Genomic DNA, 18,443 nt, shown 5'->3' with positions numbered 1-18,443 from the left:
GAAGTCCATCTGAAAAGGACAGGTGTCCACGGCTTTCCTGTTTGTAGAAATAGCCTACTACACAGCACCAAAAGGAAAATATTAAAATCATTTTCCATTTTAATAACATACATCATGTGTAACTTAATGACTGGACAGTTTGAACTCAAATAAGTTACCAACACTTTAGACTAAAAATATTTCAATACTACACGTTGAGTGCAATACTGGGTACGGGTAGCCCACATGTCAATTTCATTTCCTAGCATTCCCCTCTTCCCTTCTCCATCTTACCTCAAGGCGAGAAGAATTCCATCTTCAAGAGATTGTCCTGGTCAAAGTGACCTCTATCTCCCCGTTTTAGTCTGGCTTTGTCATTTCTGACCATTTCACCCTCCTCCATCACCTCCCCTGCATCTCTGGTAGTGTCACCATGTGCCTGTGTGCTAAAAATGCAACCTTCACACTGTAGTTCTGTTTCATGTCTTTAATACATTTTGGAATCAACACTTCATAGCAAACTAAACATTGAATTATATACAAAGTGTAACTGTAATATTTTGTACCTCATTTTATAAATCGTTTATACACATTACACATTTGAATAAATTTTCAAGCAACAGGCACAAATATTTGTGTATCGCTAACCAGTAAGGAGGTTTAAGTGCAATTATACCCAGAAAACATTTTCTAATCACAGAGGATCTCCACATCTTGCCTAGTTACAGAAATAAAAGTCTTTTTAGCATTTAAAATAAATCTTATCAGTGATAGCTGCGTGGACAATTTTCTTCGTCTGAAGTTGTTGCGTAAAAAAATTACAGCCAGGGTTATACAATAGAGATTTTATCCAGATTTTTCATTAATGTGGAAATCATACACAGAAGGAAAATCGGCACGGTATCAAAAGTCTAGACATACCAAAAAAGCGTTACAGTGAGATATTATCAAACAAGTTATTTTTTGCTGATTTTCACTGTGGAATAATAATTGGAATGTATTTTCTTCAGACGGCACAACTGGAGACTGCAACACAACATTCAAAGTGCTATACTTTAGTCACCAACTAGTTCAATTAACCTTTGAAACTATGGAGGCCCACTATAATTTCGAAGGTTAACATTTACAAGTCATGAAACAGGCTTATCTTCTTTGCTCTGCTGCAGGTCCTTAAGCAGTTCAGCTCCTGCTTCGCCTGCTTTTGTGGCAAAGAGAATTGCCCCTTCCTGTAAATTCAGCATCTTTAAGTACCTTGCATAATCCGCATAGACTGCATTGTAAAATTTCTGTGAAATCTTATTAAGGAAAATGCCTTCAAGTATAATCACACACTACTGTGTAAGTCTTCTTAGCATGGATCATCAGAATTTTATTTTAAACGTAATTATCGTTAGAACGCATTTTCTATTGATGCAATTCTTAAATCAACACTACAATCATCCAAAAATAACTCTACATTTTTATTTTATGTTATTAAGCAGAATTAGATAAGGATAAAGCCAAGCTGTGCCATTATAGCAATCGGTAAGAAAGTACTCAATTCACATATAGTAATCGAACCATGTTACTTTACAATGTGCTGTGTTTTGGGCAATTGTCCAAACATGTTATTACAGAACCATTTTTATCAGTTCAACAGTAGTTAACTGTTTACTACTTTTCATTTTATAGAACCATAGAATTTACAGCACAGGAGACCAATTATACCTGCACCAGATTTTCAACACGAGACATTTAATCCCAATTTCTTGTCTTGTCCCTTATTTGCATTTATGTTCTTCCTTTAAAAAGGCAACGAGAATTGCCCCTTACGTTACAAGATTTCAAAAAATTCTTCCATCACAATAAAACACTGAGAAGTTAAGTCCAGACGGATAAGGTGTGCTGGTTGCATCTCCTTTTTTACTGATCTCAAATGCTTCTTGGTGAGCATGTTGCAAAATAGTTCAAAACTCATTTTTACATAGTAGCACAAGTTTCAATACCTTCCAGATTTAGAGCAGAGACATACTCTGCATGTCACATTGAAACACTGTAAATATCGTAATTACACTCACCATATTTTCCTTGAGCATTATAATAATCTAGAACAGTAAATTAACATACAACTTTTCTAACAATATGGTAAAATCATTAATATTTGCAGAATGAAGGCATTCATGTACTCTAGACTTAAAATAATCTGTAAACCTGAGGAACTGTTGTGCTGCAGAGATCCACACAATTCTAGCAACAGTGAAAAGGAGTAGATGGAATGATGAATGGATGTCAGCAGGCAAGAACACAAACTGACCTCCACTGTCAACGCGTGGATATAATCCATTCTTTTTGGAAGAAATATTTTCACAATTTGACTCATCTTCCACTACATCTCAAAAAAGACATGGGGAAATGCAGCTTTTAAAAGGGTCTTTTAGTCTGAAAGACAACCAAAGTGCATTGCGATGGACAGGGTGAGGCACGTATGTTCAAATCATTCTGAAAAGATGGGTCTGAATATCGTCTAGATAGATGAGATGAAAGCCAGCATCTGGGACATTAAATAAAACTAACCTGGCCAGGGGAATCTGATCGGAGTACAAGTTATGTGCTGGTAACACAAGCCCCGCTTATGACTTGGTACAAATTGGGCAATTATACTTTGAGACACGTCACAATGATAGCTGGTTTAGAAAATGGCAACGTGCTACAGTAGGGAATGTCTGCCTTGGAAAAGCAGCCAGCATAATCAAGGGCCTCACGCACCCCGATCATGCTCTCTTCCACCTTCTTCCATCAGGAAAAAGATACAAAATTCTGAGGTCACGTACCAACCGACTCAGGAACAGCTTCTTCCCTGCTGCTGTCAGACTTTTGAATGGACCTACCTTATATCAAGTTGATCTTTCTCTTCACCCTAACTATGACTGTAACACTACACTCTGCACCCTCTCCTTTCCTTCTCCCCTATGTATTCTATGAACGATATGCTTTGTCTGTATAGAACATAATAAACAAAACTTTACACTGTATAACAATATATGTGACAATTATAAATCAAATCAAAAAAAATTTGCACAAGCACAAACCTAAATTCAGAACTGAACAAACTACACTCCACTTGGCAGTAAGCAATTTTGTTGCTTACCAGTTGGAACATTTGGTGGAAAATGTTCTATTAGTTCCAAAAAAATCTGTAAGAACAGAAAAATGTAACAGAGCCAAATTCACAGCCAAAACTTAATATTTCATGAATGAATGTTTATAGAACTGATGAAAGAGCTTAGGTAAACTGATAAAGGTGAATTGATTCTTTTCCCTGCATAGAATCTATGCCACATTTGATACGAATGTGAAGTAGAAAGATACTCCACTTGCCCCGACTCCACTATGTACTGGATGAACACAAAATGAACCTTCTTGTAAAATAAATGTTATGCTCAGTTCACTCATCAAATGGTCGCTCACTTGGTCCACTTCTGGATATATTGAAGGGCACGTGCAAATTGCACAAATATCCAGGTCAGGTTATGCAATCATAAGTAGATCTAGGGCAGCGTAAGTCAACTTCTATTAAAGTAAATTGGTTGGATTGCTTATGGGGCCAAGTGACCTGAATGAATCTAGTCAATGAATTGAAAGATGGATCTACAGCAGACATTAATTTGTAAGACTCATTAATTAAAAATTGGAGAAAATGGAGACACTTCAATCCTGACAGATGGGTAGATAAAATAGGAAGAAAGGTATATATTGTTTCAAATTAATGAACAGGGCAGCATAAGTTTAAACTAGTGAAAAACAAATTAATGTAAAGAAGTTGTGTACAGAGTGATGAGCAGGAGAGTGGAAGCAAAAATCTAGGAATAATTTAAAACAGTTTGACAGTGTGATTGATAGGAGTCTCTTGGTGATTTAGAGTTAGAATGGAATGAATAATCTTTCTCAGCTTGCGACTTTGGTAATAAGGAACATAAAAATAGTCATTTGGTAGTACAGGATTTGAGTATTATTGGAAAAAAGACATTTTGTCAAAGCTTTTAATCTTGCAATCATCAGGATATTCACAAGAATACCAAAATAAGGAATTGGTTTCAACCTATCTCCACCCCCCTACTCTCATCCCCTCTCCTCCCGCCCAGAACAATGAGTGGGTCCCCTCCCTTGTCCTCTTTCCATCGCACCAGCCTCTGCATTCAAAGGATCATCCTCCACCATTTGGGCCAACTCCAGTGTGATACCATCGCAAAACACATCTTCCACACAGCATTCTGCAGGGACCATTGTCTCCATGACACCCTGGCCCACTCCTCCATCATACCCAGCTCCTCACCCCCTTCTCATGGCACCTTCCCTTAAAATCACAGAGGGTGCAACACCTGCCCCTTCATCTCCTTCCTCCTCACCATTTAAGGCCACAAACACTCTTTTCAAGTGAAGCAACATTTTGCTTGCACCTCCTTCAATTTGGTCTATAGTATTCGCTGCTCCCAATGCAGTCTGTTCTACAAATGTAGACTGGGTAACCACTTTGCAGAATCAAATCTAATGTTTTACAAGCAGGGGTTGGTTGGGTATGGTCTGTACTTTGCCCATTGTGAACAATGGAAGCAGACGTGCTGTTTGATAAGATCCGCCAGTCTTTAGGGAGGGGTGACCTACATTCCAACCGTCACAGTGGCACCGGGATTTATATGCCACATTACTCATTTGTGTAGTAGCAGATTGGGCGGGATTTCACGACCTTGCTCGGGCGAGATCATAACACCCCGCCCAAAACCAATGGAAATTTCCATTCTGTGAACCTCACCTGCACCAAGGTAGTTAGGCTCTTGATTAATAAGAGGATCAGGGGTTATGGGGAAAAGGCAGGAGAATGGGGATGAGAAAAATATCAACCATGATTGAATGGTGGAGCGGACTCGATGGGCCGAGTGGCCTAATTCTGTTCCTATGTCTTATAGTCTTATGATTCCGGGGCGAGCGAGGCGATAAAATTCCGGCCATTGTCCTTTTGGCTTGACGGCAGCATCCTGTTAGTGGTGAATATCACTCGTGTTGCCTCTGCATTGCAGCAGCATGAATCAACTAGCTGTAGCTGTTGCTCAAATTTTTGAGGTATCTTGCCCTTCCAGGGGAGTCTTGAGGTATACTGAGCACTTTATAGGGCCAAAAATGACAGCCTTCAGCCCATTCATGAGTTTGCTCAATATGCAGCACGGACAGATCTGATGAGGACAGCCTTTACCCCGCAGGATGTCTTTGATGTGCCCTACTTCAGCTTCAAGTTTGCATGGGGAGCAAATAGCTGAGACATTATTTACGAGGCTGCTGATCAGGCCATTCTTCCAGCATGTGGAACTGTAAGAACCCTAACATGTTTATTGACCAGTGAAGGTAGGCTTGCAGTAGACCGTGGTAGAGAACCCACATTTCAGCAGAACACAAAACATAATTTTTACACCATTTAAATTAAAAAGGATATTTGTAGTTTCATTTACTTCAATAACCCCATAGTTGAGACAAGTTTCCAAGAACAGTGCAGCTCTGTCAAAATATCGCATGCTGAAACGTAAAAACAGAAATCTTAACGTATAATTACTTTACAAACAAAAATAACACTGAAATATCAGAAAAGTGCGCAGAATTAGAATTTAAAACTCAGTTTTAGAAAATCATAATTCAAAACATCTAGCTGTTGCTCTTCGATGTGCAGAATTTTCTCTCTCTCGAAATCTACTTCAATTCAGGAGTTCATTCAGGAGTGTTCTTTGACAATCATGTGTGTGTGCATGCACAAGTTGCCTGGCTCCCACTGCTTGTTTTTACGACATTGGCATATCTAATATCATTGTCCTCCAGGCCCACTTGACATACTTTCTTTTCACCATTAGCTGCCTTGCTGTTGCTTTCCGTTTGAAGCTAATTCCCTGCCCTCCAAGTGCGAAGCACAACTCGAACCCTGCTAATGCATCAAGAGAAACTTCCACTGGAGGTACAGAGAGAAGCACTCCTGATCATGGCCATAAGCAGCGTCAGATACACCAGTTTCAGTTGTCATTTTTGGATTATGTTCCAAAAGCAAAACACAACAGCAGTGCAACTAGAATCTTAGCATTCTGTAAATTACTCACCAGATCACAGAATTAAATTACTCAGCAGTACATTTAATTAACTTATTAAATTCCATAATTTAGTTACTTTTAATAATTAAGATGCTTGTTGCATTTAGTAATCGAATCATATAATGATACAGCACAGGAGGAGGTTATTTGGCTCAACATGCCAGAGCCAGATCTTAGAAAGAGCTATTCAGTTAGTTCCAGTCCTCTGTTCTTTCCCCGTAACACACAAAATGTTTCCTTTTCAATATTTATCCAAAGGTGTTTTATAAGTGTATTAAGGGCAGGAGGATGACCAGGGAAAGAGCAGAGTGCATTAGGGACCAACATGGCAATTTATGTGTGGAGCCAGAAGACGTAGGTAAGGTTTGAAATGAGTGTTTTGCATCTGTGTTCACAATAGAGGAGGATGATGTAGTTGATGCTGTGTTTAACCAACAAGAGAGACTGGGTATGCTGGGGTTGGTTTCCTTAGAACAGAGAAAGCTACATCTAACATCTAACATTTATCAGCACTTGGCCTGTAGCCTCGAATGTTAGGACATGCCAAGAGCTCATTCTGGCACTTTTTAAAGGATGTGACACAACCTACCCAGGCAGCGCATTCCAGACCGTCACCACTCTCTGGGTAAAAAAGCTTTCCCTCAAATCCCCCCAAATTCTCCTGCTCCTCACCTTGAATCTATGTCCTCTCATGACTGACCTTTCAACTAAGGGGATCAGCTGCTCCCTATCCACTCTGTCCATGCCTCTCATAATCTTGTACACTTCGATCAGCTTACCCCTCAGTCTTCTCTGCTCCAATGAAAACAACCCAAGCCTACCCAACCTCTCCATAACTTAAATGCTCCATCCCAGGCAGCATCCTGGTGAATCTCCTCTGCACTCCCTCCAGTGCAATCACATCCTTCCTATAATGTGTCGGCTAGAACTGCACACAGTACTCCAGCTGTGGCCTCACCAAATTTCTATAAAACTCCAACATGACTTCTCTGCTTTTGTAATCTATGCCTTGATTGATAAAGACAAGTGTCCCTTAAGCCTTTTTCACCACCCTACTAACATGCCATTCCACCCCTTCAGAGATCTGTGGACAAACATACCAAGGTCCCTTTGTTCCGCAGAACTTCCTAGTGTCCTACTATTCATTGAGTACTTCGTCAAATTACTCCTTCCAAAGTGTATCACCTCACATTTTTCAGGGTTAAATTCCATCTGTCACTTATCTGCCCATTTGATCATTCCATCTACATGTTCTTGTAGCCCAAGACACTCCGGCTCATTGTTAACCAACCAGCCAATTTTTGGGTCATCCACATTACTAATCCTACCCTCCATAAAGTCATCTATGTTATTTATATAAATGACGAATTATAGGGGACCCAACGCAGATCCCTGTGGTACGCCACTGGACACTGGCTTCCAGTCGCTAAAGCAGCCTTCTGTCATCACAATCTGTCTCCTACAACGGAGCCAATTTTGAATTGATCGGGTGGATAGGAAGGAACTTTTCCCCCTTAGCAGATGGGGATCAGTAACCAGGGGGCATAGTTTGAAGGTAAGGGGCAGGAGGTTTATAGAAGATGTGAGGGTGGTGGGAATCTGGAACTCACTGCCTGAAAGAGTGGTAGAGGCGGAAACCCTAACAACATGTAAGAAGTGTTTAGATGAGCACTTCAAATGCGATAACATACAAGGCTACTGGCCCAGGGCTGGAAAATGGGATTAGAATAGATAGGTGCTTGATGGCCGGCACAGACACAATGGGCCAAAGGGCCTCTTCCCGTGCTGTAAAACTCTATGACTCTATTTATCCAATTCCCTTTTGAAACCTTCTTCCACCACCTTTCAGGCAGTACATTCCAGTTATAACAATTCATTGTACAAAAAACATGTTTCAGCATTTCACTTTAGGTGCTTTTTTCCAATTATTCTAAATCTGTGCCCTCTGATTACTAACACTTTTGCCACTGGAGACAGCTTTGTTTTTTAACTTTATCAAAACACTTCAACTCTTTGTATGACTCTATCAAACCTCCTCTTAACCTTCTCTGCTACAAGGAGATTATAGTATTCATTATATTAAAAAAAACCCAAAAGCAAATATGAATTGAAAGCTTCTACACAGTAACTATTATATTTGTCTGAATTTATATCCACAATTCTGTTTCTAAAAGCCTAACCATCTTGTCCACAACTTCTTCACACAGAGGGTGGTGAGTGTCTGGAACAAGCTGCCAGAGGTAGTGGCGGAGGCGGGTATAATTTTGTCTTTTAAAAAGCATTTAGACAGTTACATGGGTAAAATGGGTATAGAGGGATATGGGCCAAGTGCGGGCAATTGGGATTAGCTTAGGGGTTCAAAAAAAAAGGGCGGCATAGACAAGTTGGGCTGAAGGGCCTGTTTCCATGCTGTAAATCTCTATGACAACTGATACTCTCAGATCATAGAATCCCCACAGTGCAGAAGGAGGCCATTCAGCCCATCGAGTCTGCACCGACCACAATCCCACTTAGGCCCTATCCCTGTAAACCCACATATTTACCCCGCTAATTCCTCTAACCTACGCAGCCCAGGACACTAAGGGTCAATTTAACATGGCCAATGCACCTAACCTGCACATCTTTGGAGTGTGGGAGGAAACCGGAGCACCCGGAGGAAACCCACGCAGACACGGGGAGAACGTGCAAACTCCACACAGACAGTGACCCAAGCCAGGAATCGAACCGGGTCCCTGAAGCTGTGAGGCAGCAGTGCTAACCACTGTGCCACCGTGACGCCCTATAATCTAGAATTCATCTAGATAATCTAGAATTCTATATAAATAATACACGCACACAAGCGCACACACACATTGTGACAGAAGACACAATTCTTACCTGTGTAGCATTTCTGCAACTTTGCTAAAGCAGCCCAACGAAAGGAGCACTAGGATAGCCTTGGATTTCTGGTTTACCTGAGATGAACAAAGATGATCTACCCAGCGTTTCAGTACTTCTGCACACTCCTCTGTGTTTAGACGCACCTTTGTTTTAAAAAAAATTAAAAGATACTTTTTTTTAGATATGCCCATCTGATTAATATAATCTAGGCCACAATACATTCAACAATATACAACATTCCAAGGTGCTTCACAGATGCATCATAAAGCAAAATTTCACACTGAGCCATACACCTGAGGAGATACTAGGGCAAGATGCCCAGTTGGCTAGAAGGCAAGCGTGTGCTTCAGAATAACACCAACATTGCAGAGTTCAATCGCTGTTCTGGCTGTGGTTGACTTGGCCTGTAGTAAAATCAAGGCACAAAGCCGTGGTTCAGCAACCCTTGAATAAGCGAGGATGCTACCTCGAGAAGAAGAAGAATGTGGGAGGCCAGCCAGGAGCATGTTGGAATAGTTAAATGTAGAGGTAACAAAGATAGGGTTGAGGGTTTCAGCAGCAAATGAACTGAGGCAGGGGCAGTATTGGGAGAGGTTATGAAGGTGGTTTTAGTAGTTGTGGATATGTTGTCAAAGTTCATCTTGTGATGAAATGTGACAGTCTGTATCAGCCTCAGGCAGTTGCAGGGATCCAAAATTGGGTAACAGAGTTTTTATAGGGAACTGAAAACAATAGCTTTGATCTTCCGTTATTTAATTGAAGAAGGTAAACAGGGCACTTGCCTGAATGTATATAACCTTTTACGCACCACAATTTACTGAGATATAAAACCTTGGCAGATGAGAATAAAACTCTTACTCCCTTACGTTATGAATAAATCAGTGCCTGCAATTTGCAAAAGTCTGCCATAAATTCGCAAATGCATTTATTAACAATTGTGCCTGGGAATCTGACTCCTCAAACATTATGATACAAATGCTTAACACTTTCATGAGAAATTCAGAAGTGCTGACCCATTTTGTTTTAAAATTGATTAAAATAGTGGGTGAAAGTGGATTTTGAGTGAACAGCTCATGCTAAAATGTGAAGCACGTTAACAACAAGAAATTAGTGTTAAGTACGCAACAGTCCGTTACTGCTTTTCACATTCCAAGTTCAGCAGTGGATTTTCCAATGGGCAGGTGAGAGGAGTGGGATCCAAGCTCCCAGGCATTTAGTTGCCCCGAAGCAAGATTTTCTTTTGAAAAAGCGCAGAGGCGGCGACCTCATCCAGAGCTCACGGGGAGAGTGGCTAGGGGATGTGTGTGTGTGTGTGGTGCAGCCTCTCCCCCCCCCCCCCTCCCCCTGATTTAGTTTAAGGCTGTCGGGTGAACTTCACTCTGGGACAGACAGCGCTGAAGGTTGGCCTGGGATTGGAGGAAGGGAGGGAGGCAAGGGTTTCTCCACAAAGAGGAAGAGAGGAAGAACATTCCAGTATCTTGACCTCTGTTTCCCTGAACAAGCTGAGTGAAAGCGACACCATGTTGCTTCTGGTTTATTTATAGCCAATGTCTTCTCCATCTCTCACAAAGATCTAATGGAGTAAAACATTAGAACTGCGCATGCACCGCATTGGTGATATATAGTGCGGCACGGTAGCACAGTGGTTAGCACTGCTGCTTCACAGCTCCAGGGACCTGGGTTCGATTCCCGGCTTGGGTCACTGTCTGTGTGGAGTTTGCACATTCTCCTCGTGTCTGCGTGGGTTTCCTCCGGGTGCTCCAGTTTCCTCCCACAGCCCAAAGATGTGCGGGTTAGGTTGATTGGCCATGCTAAAATTGCCCCTTAGTGTCCCGGGATGTGTAGGTTAGAGGGATTAGTGGATAAAAATATATGGGGGTAGGGCCTGGGTGGGATTGTGGTCGGTGCAGACTCGATAGGCCGAATGGCCTCTTTCTGTACTGTAGGGTTTCTATGATTCTATGCAGCCTTAATTAAAAGAGCAAATAAAATTGATTAGCCGAGCGCCATTTATTCAGTTCCTTGATAGCTGGATTGTGACTAGAACTTGGAATTGAAATGGATACCCAGGTAACTTTACTGCCAAAGTCATAGAGGTTTACAGCATGGAAACAGGCCCTTCAGCCCAACTTGTCCATGTCACCCCTTTTTTTAACCACTAAGCTAGTCCCAATTGCCCATGTTTGGTCCATATCCCTTTATACCCATCTTATCCATGTAACTGTCTAAACGCTTTTTAAAAAGCTAAATTGTACCCGCCTCTACTGCTACCTTTGGCAGCTTGTTCCAGACACTCACCATCCTGTGTGTGAAAAAATTGTCTCTCTGGATCCTTTTGTATTTCTCCCCTCTCACTTTAAACCTATGCCCTCTAATTTTAGACTCCCCTACCTTTGGGAAAAGATATTGACTATCTAGCTGATCTATGCCCCTCATTATTTTACAGATCTCTAGAAGATCATCCCTCAACCTTCTACGCTCCAGAGAAAAAAGTCCCAGTCTATCCAACCTCTCCTTATAACTCAAACCATCAAGTCCCGGTAGCATCCTAGTAAATCTCTTCTGCACTCTTTCTAGTTTAATAATATCCTTTCTATAATAGGGTGACACGAACTGTACACAGTATTCTAAGTGTGGTCTTATCAATGTCTTGTACAACTTCAACAAGACGTCCCAACTCCTGTATTCAATGTTCTGACCAATGAAACCAAGCATGCCGAATGCCTTCTTCACCACTCTGTCCACCTGTGACTCCACTTTCAAGGAGCTATGAACCCGTATTCCTAGATCTCTTTGTTCTGTAACTCTTCCCAACGCTCTACCATTAACTAAGTCCTGCCCTGGTTTGATCTACCAAAATGCCTCACCTTGCATTTATCTAAATTAAACTCCATCTGCCATTCGTCAGCCCATTGGCCCAATTGATCAAGATCCCGTTGCAATCAACAAAGAACAAAGAACAATACAGCACAGGAACAGGCCCTTCGGCCCTCCAAGCCCGCGCCGCTCCCCGGTCCAGGATTGAATCCTGAATCCAGGATCCCCGCCCAATTTTCCAGCCTATCTACATCCTAATATCCTATCCACCGAGCTGTCCCTCACAGCTACGATGCTTTGTTCATCACAACCTAGCTTTGTTCATCACAACCTAGCTTTGTTCATCACAACCTATCCTAGGTAACTTTCTTCGTTGTCCACTATGCCACCAATTTTGGTGTCATCTGCAAACTTACTAATCATACCTCCTAAATTCTCATCCAAATCATTAACATAAATGAAAAATAATAGAAGACCCAGCACTGATCCGAGGCACACCGCTGGTCATAGGCGTCCAGTTTGAAAAACAACTCTCTACAACAACCCTCTGTCTTCTTTCATCAAGCCAATTTTGTATCCATTTCACTACCTCACTCTGGATCCCATGAGATTTAACCTTATGCAACAACCTACCATGCAGTACCTTGTCAAACGCCTTGCTAAAGTCCATGCAGACAACATCAACTGCACTTCCCTCATCTACCTATCTATCTTCCCTTCAAAAAGCTCAATCAAAATTATGAGACATGATTTTCCACTCACAAAGCCTTGCTGACTGTCCCTAATCAGTCCTTGCATCTCCAAATGCCTGTAGATCCTGTTTCTCAGAATACCTTCCAACAACTTACCCACTACAGACGTTCAATCTTCAGGCACCTCACCTGTGGCTATCAATGATTCAAATATCTCTGCTAGAGGACCCACAATTTCCTCCCTGTCCACCCATAATGTCCTGGGATACATACACTTCATCAGGTCCCGGGGATTTATCTACCTTGGTGCGCTTTAAGACTTCCAGCACCACCTTCTCTGTTATATGTACACTCCTCAAGACATCACTATTTATTTCCTCAAGTTCCCTAACATCCACGCTTTCCTCAACAGTAAATACTGATGAGAAATATTCATTTAGGATCTCACCCATCTCTTGTGGAATCGCACATAGATGGCCTTGTTGATCCTTAAGAGGCCCTACTCTCTCCCTTGTTACTCTTTTGCCCTTTATGTATTTGGATTCTCCTGTGCCTTATCTGCCAAAGCAATCTCGTGTCCCCTTTTTGCCCTCCTGATTTCTCTTTTAACTTTACTCCTACGCCCTCTATACTCTTCAAGGGATCCACTTGATCCCAGCTGCCTATGCATGTTATGTGCCTACTTCTTCTTGATGTGGAGATGCCGGCGTTAGACTGGGGTAAGCACAGTAAGAAGTCTCACAACACCAGGTTAAAGTCCAACAGGTTTATTTGGTAGCAAATACCATAAGCTTTCGGAGCGCTGCCCCTTCGTCAGATGGAGTGGATATCTGTTCTCCAACAGTGCACAGAGACACAGAAATCAAGTTACAGAATACTAATTAGAATGCAAATCTCTACAGCCAGCCAGGTCTTAAAGGTACAGATAATGTGGGTGGAGGGAACATTAAACACAGGTTAAAGAGATGTGTATTGTCTCCAGACAGAACAGCTAGTAAGATTCTGCAAGATCGGGGGAAAGCTGTGGGGGTTACTGATAATGTGACATAAATCCAACATCCCGGTTTAGGCCGTCCTCATGTGTGTGGAACTTGGCTATCAGTTTCTGCTCAGCGACTCTGCGCTGTCGTGTGTCGTGAAAGCCTTCACGACACACGACAGCGCAGAGTCGCTGAGCAGAAACTGATAGCCAAGTTCCGCACACATGAGGACGGCCTAAACCGGGATGTTGGATTTATGTCACATTATCAGTAACCCCCACAGCTTTCCCCCTGATCTTGCAGAATCTTACTAGCTGTTCTGTCTGGAGACAATACACATCTCTTTAACCTGTGTTTAATGTTCCCTCCACCCACATTATCTGTACCTTTAAGACCTGGCTGGCTGTAGAGATTTGCATTCTAATTAGTATTCTGTAACTTGATTTCTGTGTCTCTGTGCACTGTTGGAGAACAGATATCCACTCCATCTGACGAAGGGGCAGCGCTCCGAAAGCTTATGGTATTTGCTACCAAATAAACCTGTTGGACTTTAACCTGGTGTTGTGAGACTTCTTACTGTACTTCTTCTTGACCAGGGCTTCACTATCCCGAGTCATCCAGAGTTCCCTACTTCTACCAGCCTCGCCCTTCACTATAAGAGGAATGTGCTTACCCTGAACCCTGGTTAACACACTTTTGAAAGCCTCCCACTTACCAGACATCCCTTTGCCTGCCAACAGACTCCCCCAATTAACTTTTGAAAGTTCCTGCCTGATACCATTAAAATTGGCCTTGTCCCAATTTAGAATTTTAACTTTTGGGCCAGACCTATCATTCTCCATAGCTATCTTAAAACAAATGGAATTATGGTCACTGGTCCCAAAGCGATCCCTCACCAACACTTCTGTCACCTGCCCTTCCTTATTTCCAAAGAGGAGGTCAAGTTTTGCCCCCTCTCTAGTCGGGCCATCCACATACTGAATGAGAAATTCCTCCTGAATACACTCAACAAATTTCTCTCCAACCAAGCCTCGAGCTCAATGTTGGGAAAGTTAAAATCCCCTACTATTACCACCCTATTTCTCTCGGAGCTATCTGTAATCTCCTTACATATTTGCCCCTCAATTTCCCGCTGACTATTCGGGGGCCTATAGTACAACCCTATCAAAGTGATTTCCCCCTTCTTATTTCTCAGTTCTACCCATATAGAGTCAGTGAGCGAACCCTCGGATATATCCCCTCTCAGTACTGCCAGTTATTCATTAGAAGCATCTGATTTGTTAAAGTAACAAAAGAGAGAGAGACTTGGTCACAAGCAAAACACTGCAGATGTTGGAAAGCTGAAAATACTCAGCAGGTTAGGCTGCATCTTTGGAGAGAGAAACAGAGCTTCTGACCAAACCTGAAACGTTAACTTGGTTTCTCTCTGCTGAGTTTCCTAACATTTTCTCTTTGTTTCTAGTGCAGACTGTCAGTGACACTTGGCTGACCAACACAGGGCATTGAGAATTATTAATAGAACTATTTAAAGTAAAAATATACAACCATATTCTGTGGGGGCCACTTAGCTTAGTTAGCTACACGGCTAGCGTATAGTTCAGAATAATGGCAACAGCGTGGGTTTATTCCCTTTCGGGTTGAAGTAGACTTGCCACCTGCCTCCTCGCTCTGCCCCTTTGAGTGAAAGGCAATGGTAAACCACCACTGACAAAAAAGACTGCCAAGCATCACAGCTCAAAATGAAGTATCGGCAGAACATACGCCCAGGACTTGCCTTTAGACAGCTCACTCAAGGAACGGAATCATAGCTAAAAAATGAACACTTCTAATATGAGAACAAAAAATAAAAAAGGGAAGACACAGTTGTGTCAGCATGTGAAAGAGAAAATAGTGTAGAGGAATTGTGCATGAATGAAAAGTGGACATCACCAAGAGAGGATAGGGAATGGGCATGAGAGCAAGGACAAGAACCTTTATGTTAACTAGGGCACAGGGAGCCATGAGAGCTTGTGGGTGATAGAAGTGCGGGAATTCGCACAAGTGAGGCCTCAGTTGTGGAATTTCGGATAAGTTGAAGCTAGACAAGGATTGAGATTGGTTCACTGAATAGAACATGCAAGCAAAGACAAGCTTTGAGGTGTTGAATGCATAGTCTAGGGTTTGGCAGAGAGGTTAATGTGGAGGTAGGTGCCATTGCTGAGGTGGAAGAAAGCAAGACTTAATCGAAGAGCAGATGCGAGGAAGGAAGTCGAGCTCAAGGTTGAGCAGAATGCCAAGGATCTGCAACTTGTGACTCAGCTCGAGGTGCTAACTGGGGAGGTAGGTCAAGTCAAGATCAAGGCATCCAGGCATTAGAAAGAACCAAAAAATACAGGGTGGAATTTTCCCATTTTTTGGGCAGTGTGTTACAGCAGGAGACAGGTACAGCATTGACACCTCCGGCCCCAACAACAGCTTTCTCCACCATATCAGTCAGTTCATAATGGAAAATAAAGTGAAGGGGCGGGTTTGACAACGTAACACTGGCAGTGCCTGCCCCGCCAGCAATGTAGCTTTATTAAAGATCAGAGTACCCTGTAGAAAGGGAGACCCGATGCAAAAAAGTCAAAACTGAAGGCAACCCTAAAATCGTACTCCCACCTGCAACATCCCACGCTCAGAATCCACCCCAACCCAGTTCCCACACCCGGGAAGAACTTACCCCCATACAGAACTGGTTCTTCTAAATCTTAAATTGGAAAAGCAGTATAGCAAGTTCCTTCAGTTCGAATGAGGAGGTAGACTGACAGAACAGCATATCATTAGCACAGAAGAGCAAAATGATATGTTTTGGTAGGAAGAACAAGGAGGAGAACATAAAGGATCCAATTCTAAAAGGGCTGCAGGAACAGAGGGACCTAAAGTTATATGTGTATAGCTCACTGAAGGCATAGGGTCAGTTATGAAAGCAGTTAGTAAGGCATACAGTATTCTGGGATTTATAAATAGAGGCACAGAGTACAAAAGCAAGCAAGTTATGGTGAAACTTTATAAAACACTGGTTTGGCCTCAACTGGAATACTGTGTCCAATCCGGCTACCACTCTTTAGGAAGGATGTGAAGGCATCTGTGTACAGAAAAAAGTTACAAATATAGCTCCAGGGATGAGGGACTTCAGTTACATGGATAGATAAGTGAAGCTGGGGCTGTTCTCCTTCGAGAAGTGTGATGATACTATGCTTTTAAGAAATGTATTTAGGTCATTTTTCTTGTGCCGGATCGGTTTTAGCAATTTGTTTTATTATTGCTGCTGTTTTGTCTGCATCTGGCAGCCCTGTTGTTACTGCAGCAGCATAATTGATGTTAATTGCTACAATGTTTGTATTAATCTGGACTAATGCAGGGTGGTTATTTTAGTGTTTTGGCTTGCGGTTTTGCAGAGTTGGAGTTAATTAAGTTGACTGACAAGTAAGGTCATTAAGTGGGTGGAGCTAGGCTTAGATAGCAAAATCAAGTCATTTGCTGCTTGGAAGCTGCAGGAAAAAGTAGCTCTCTCTCTCTGAAGTCTGGAATCTGCAGAGACTAGGTTTATTTCTCTGAGGTTCTGCTGTTTGAGGATATATCCTTCTCCAAAAATTGCTGTATGGAAGTCAGAAAACAGGTGCCTCTCTGTATCTGTCCAGAGGGATTAAAAGGCTGGAAACATAGCACCCGTGTGAACATACCTGTTTTGTGCTGATTCTGAAGAGGGATTTATGTCTATGAGGATAGTGCTTACATTGGAACTATAGAGATGGATAGCTGTAAAGTATTATACTCTGTCATGTTTAAGTATTTAAATTGGTAAAAGTTATGTTAATTCTGTTCTTATATTCTAACCGGGTCGTAAATAAAGTTTGTTTCGATAAAAGCTTCCTAGTGGGTCACTTGAGTCATACCTGCAGCGAACCACTCATCACAATGCCAAAATCAAAAAAGCTGGGGTCTAGACTAACTTCATAAGATACCTTGTAGTTTCTGATCTGCTCCCTAACAGAAGTGCAGGTTGAGAGGAGATTTGATAGAGGTGTTCAAAATCATGCAGTATCTGGATAGAGAGACATAAGTGGAGGAGTCAAGGACCAGAGGCAGAACAGCCAAAAGCAATATGAGGAAAAATTTAGTTATGTAGCCAGTAGTTAGGAAGGGGTGAATAGCCTCTTTCAGTACCGTAACCATTCCAAGATACTATGTGAAAGATAACCCATGTTTTAAGATAAGGACCACCAATGAAAAGCATAAATATTATGAAGAGGAGGGCATCAAAGATGGGCTCTTGGTGCATTTCCAATTAGTGGGGAACAAAAGGCATTCAAGCAATGCAGTGTGATATATGAATACAACCAAGCAACAACAGTGTGATGGGGGTGGAATAGAGAGGAGAGAAGGTGAAGTGATGATCAATTATGTTGAAGGTAGTACAGAAATCAAGGTTGAGATATGGATTATGAACCACCTACCTTTGCAAGCCACGCGGCTCGATTCCACTCTCCATAAGTCTGTAAATATCGACAGGCATCCTCAGCTTTATCTATCAGACAAAGCAGCTGGACTCCTTCTGCAAGGATCACAAAGTAGAAATACTCAAGACACTGAAAACACCAACTCGGGTATGCAGCCTATATCAGTAACTGTTCACAAATATGAACAATCAAAAAAGATGTTCTCACTCTTACATTTTAAAGAAATCTAATACTTAGGTACGGAGGTGAAGCACGATTCAAATGTTTTCGGCAAAAAGAAATTAAGAATTTGCCAAGAGCATTCAGGGCCCCTCCACACTCACTGCAACGATGGTCAGCATTAGTATGAAATCTGCTTGACCCCTGTAGACCTCTTAAATATTAAAGAATTTTTTATCCAGCTGTGCATGATACTGAGTTTACCTGGAGGCCTCTTATTGACACAAGGCCTCTAGAAAGCATCCCGTATTGTCTGGACCCAATAGGCTTATGTATTAATCTATGCATTAT

At 41.9% G+C, this 18,443-nt stretch overlaps 1 protein-coding gene across 1 annotated transcript in view; it reads right to left on the bottom strand.

Annotated features, from left to right (window-relative positions):
• Window positions 1-451: 451 nt before the first annotated feature.
• The window catches only part of wdr11 (WD repeat domain 11), a 115,117-nt gene continuing 97,125 nt past the window's right edge, over window positions 452-18,443 (bottom strand). Inside the window, exons 26-29 of the mRNA XM_078223335.1 lie at window positions 17,931-18,028; window positions 8,961-9,106; window positions 5,444-5,523; window positions 452-1,267 (exon numbers count right to left, since the gene is read on the bottom strand). Of these exons, the coding sequence (XP_078079461.1) occupies window positions 1,110-1,267; window positions 5,444-5,523; window positions 8,961-9,106; window positions 17,931-18,028 (482 nt within the window). The 3' untranslated portion in view covers window positions 452-1,109. The remainder of the gene's footprint in view (window positions 1,268-5,443; window positions 5,524-8,960; window positions 9,107-17,930; window positions 18,029-18,443) is intronic.

This window comes from Mustelus asterias, chromosome 11, assembly GCF_964213995.1.
Source record: "Mustelus asterias chromosome 11, sMusAst1.hap1.1, whole genome shotgun sequence".
Taxonomy (NCBI): Eukaryota; Metazoa; Chordata; class Chondrichthyes; order Carcharhiniformes; family Triakidae; genus Mustelus; species Mustelus asterias.
The sequence above is the reverse complement of the archived record's forward strand: the minus strand, read 5'-3'. Positions and strand labels throughout refer to the sequence as shown.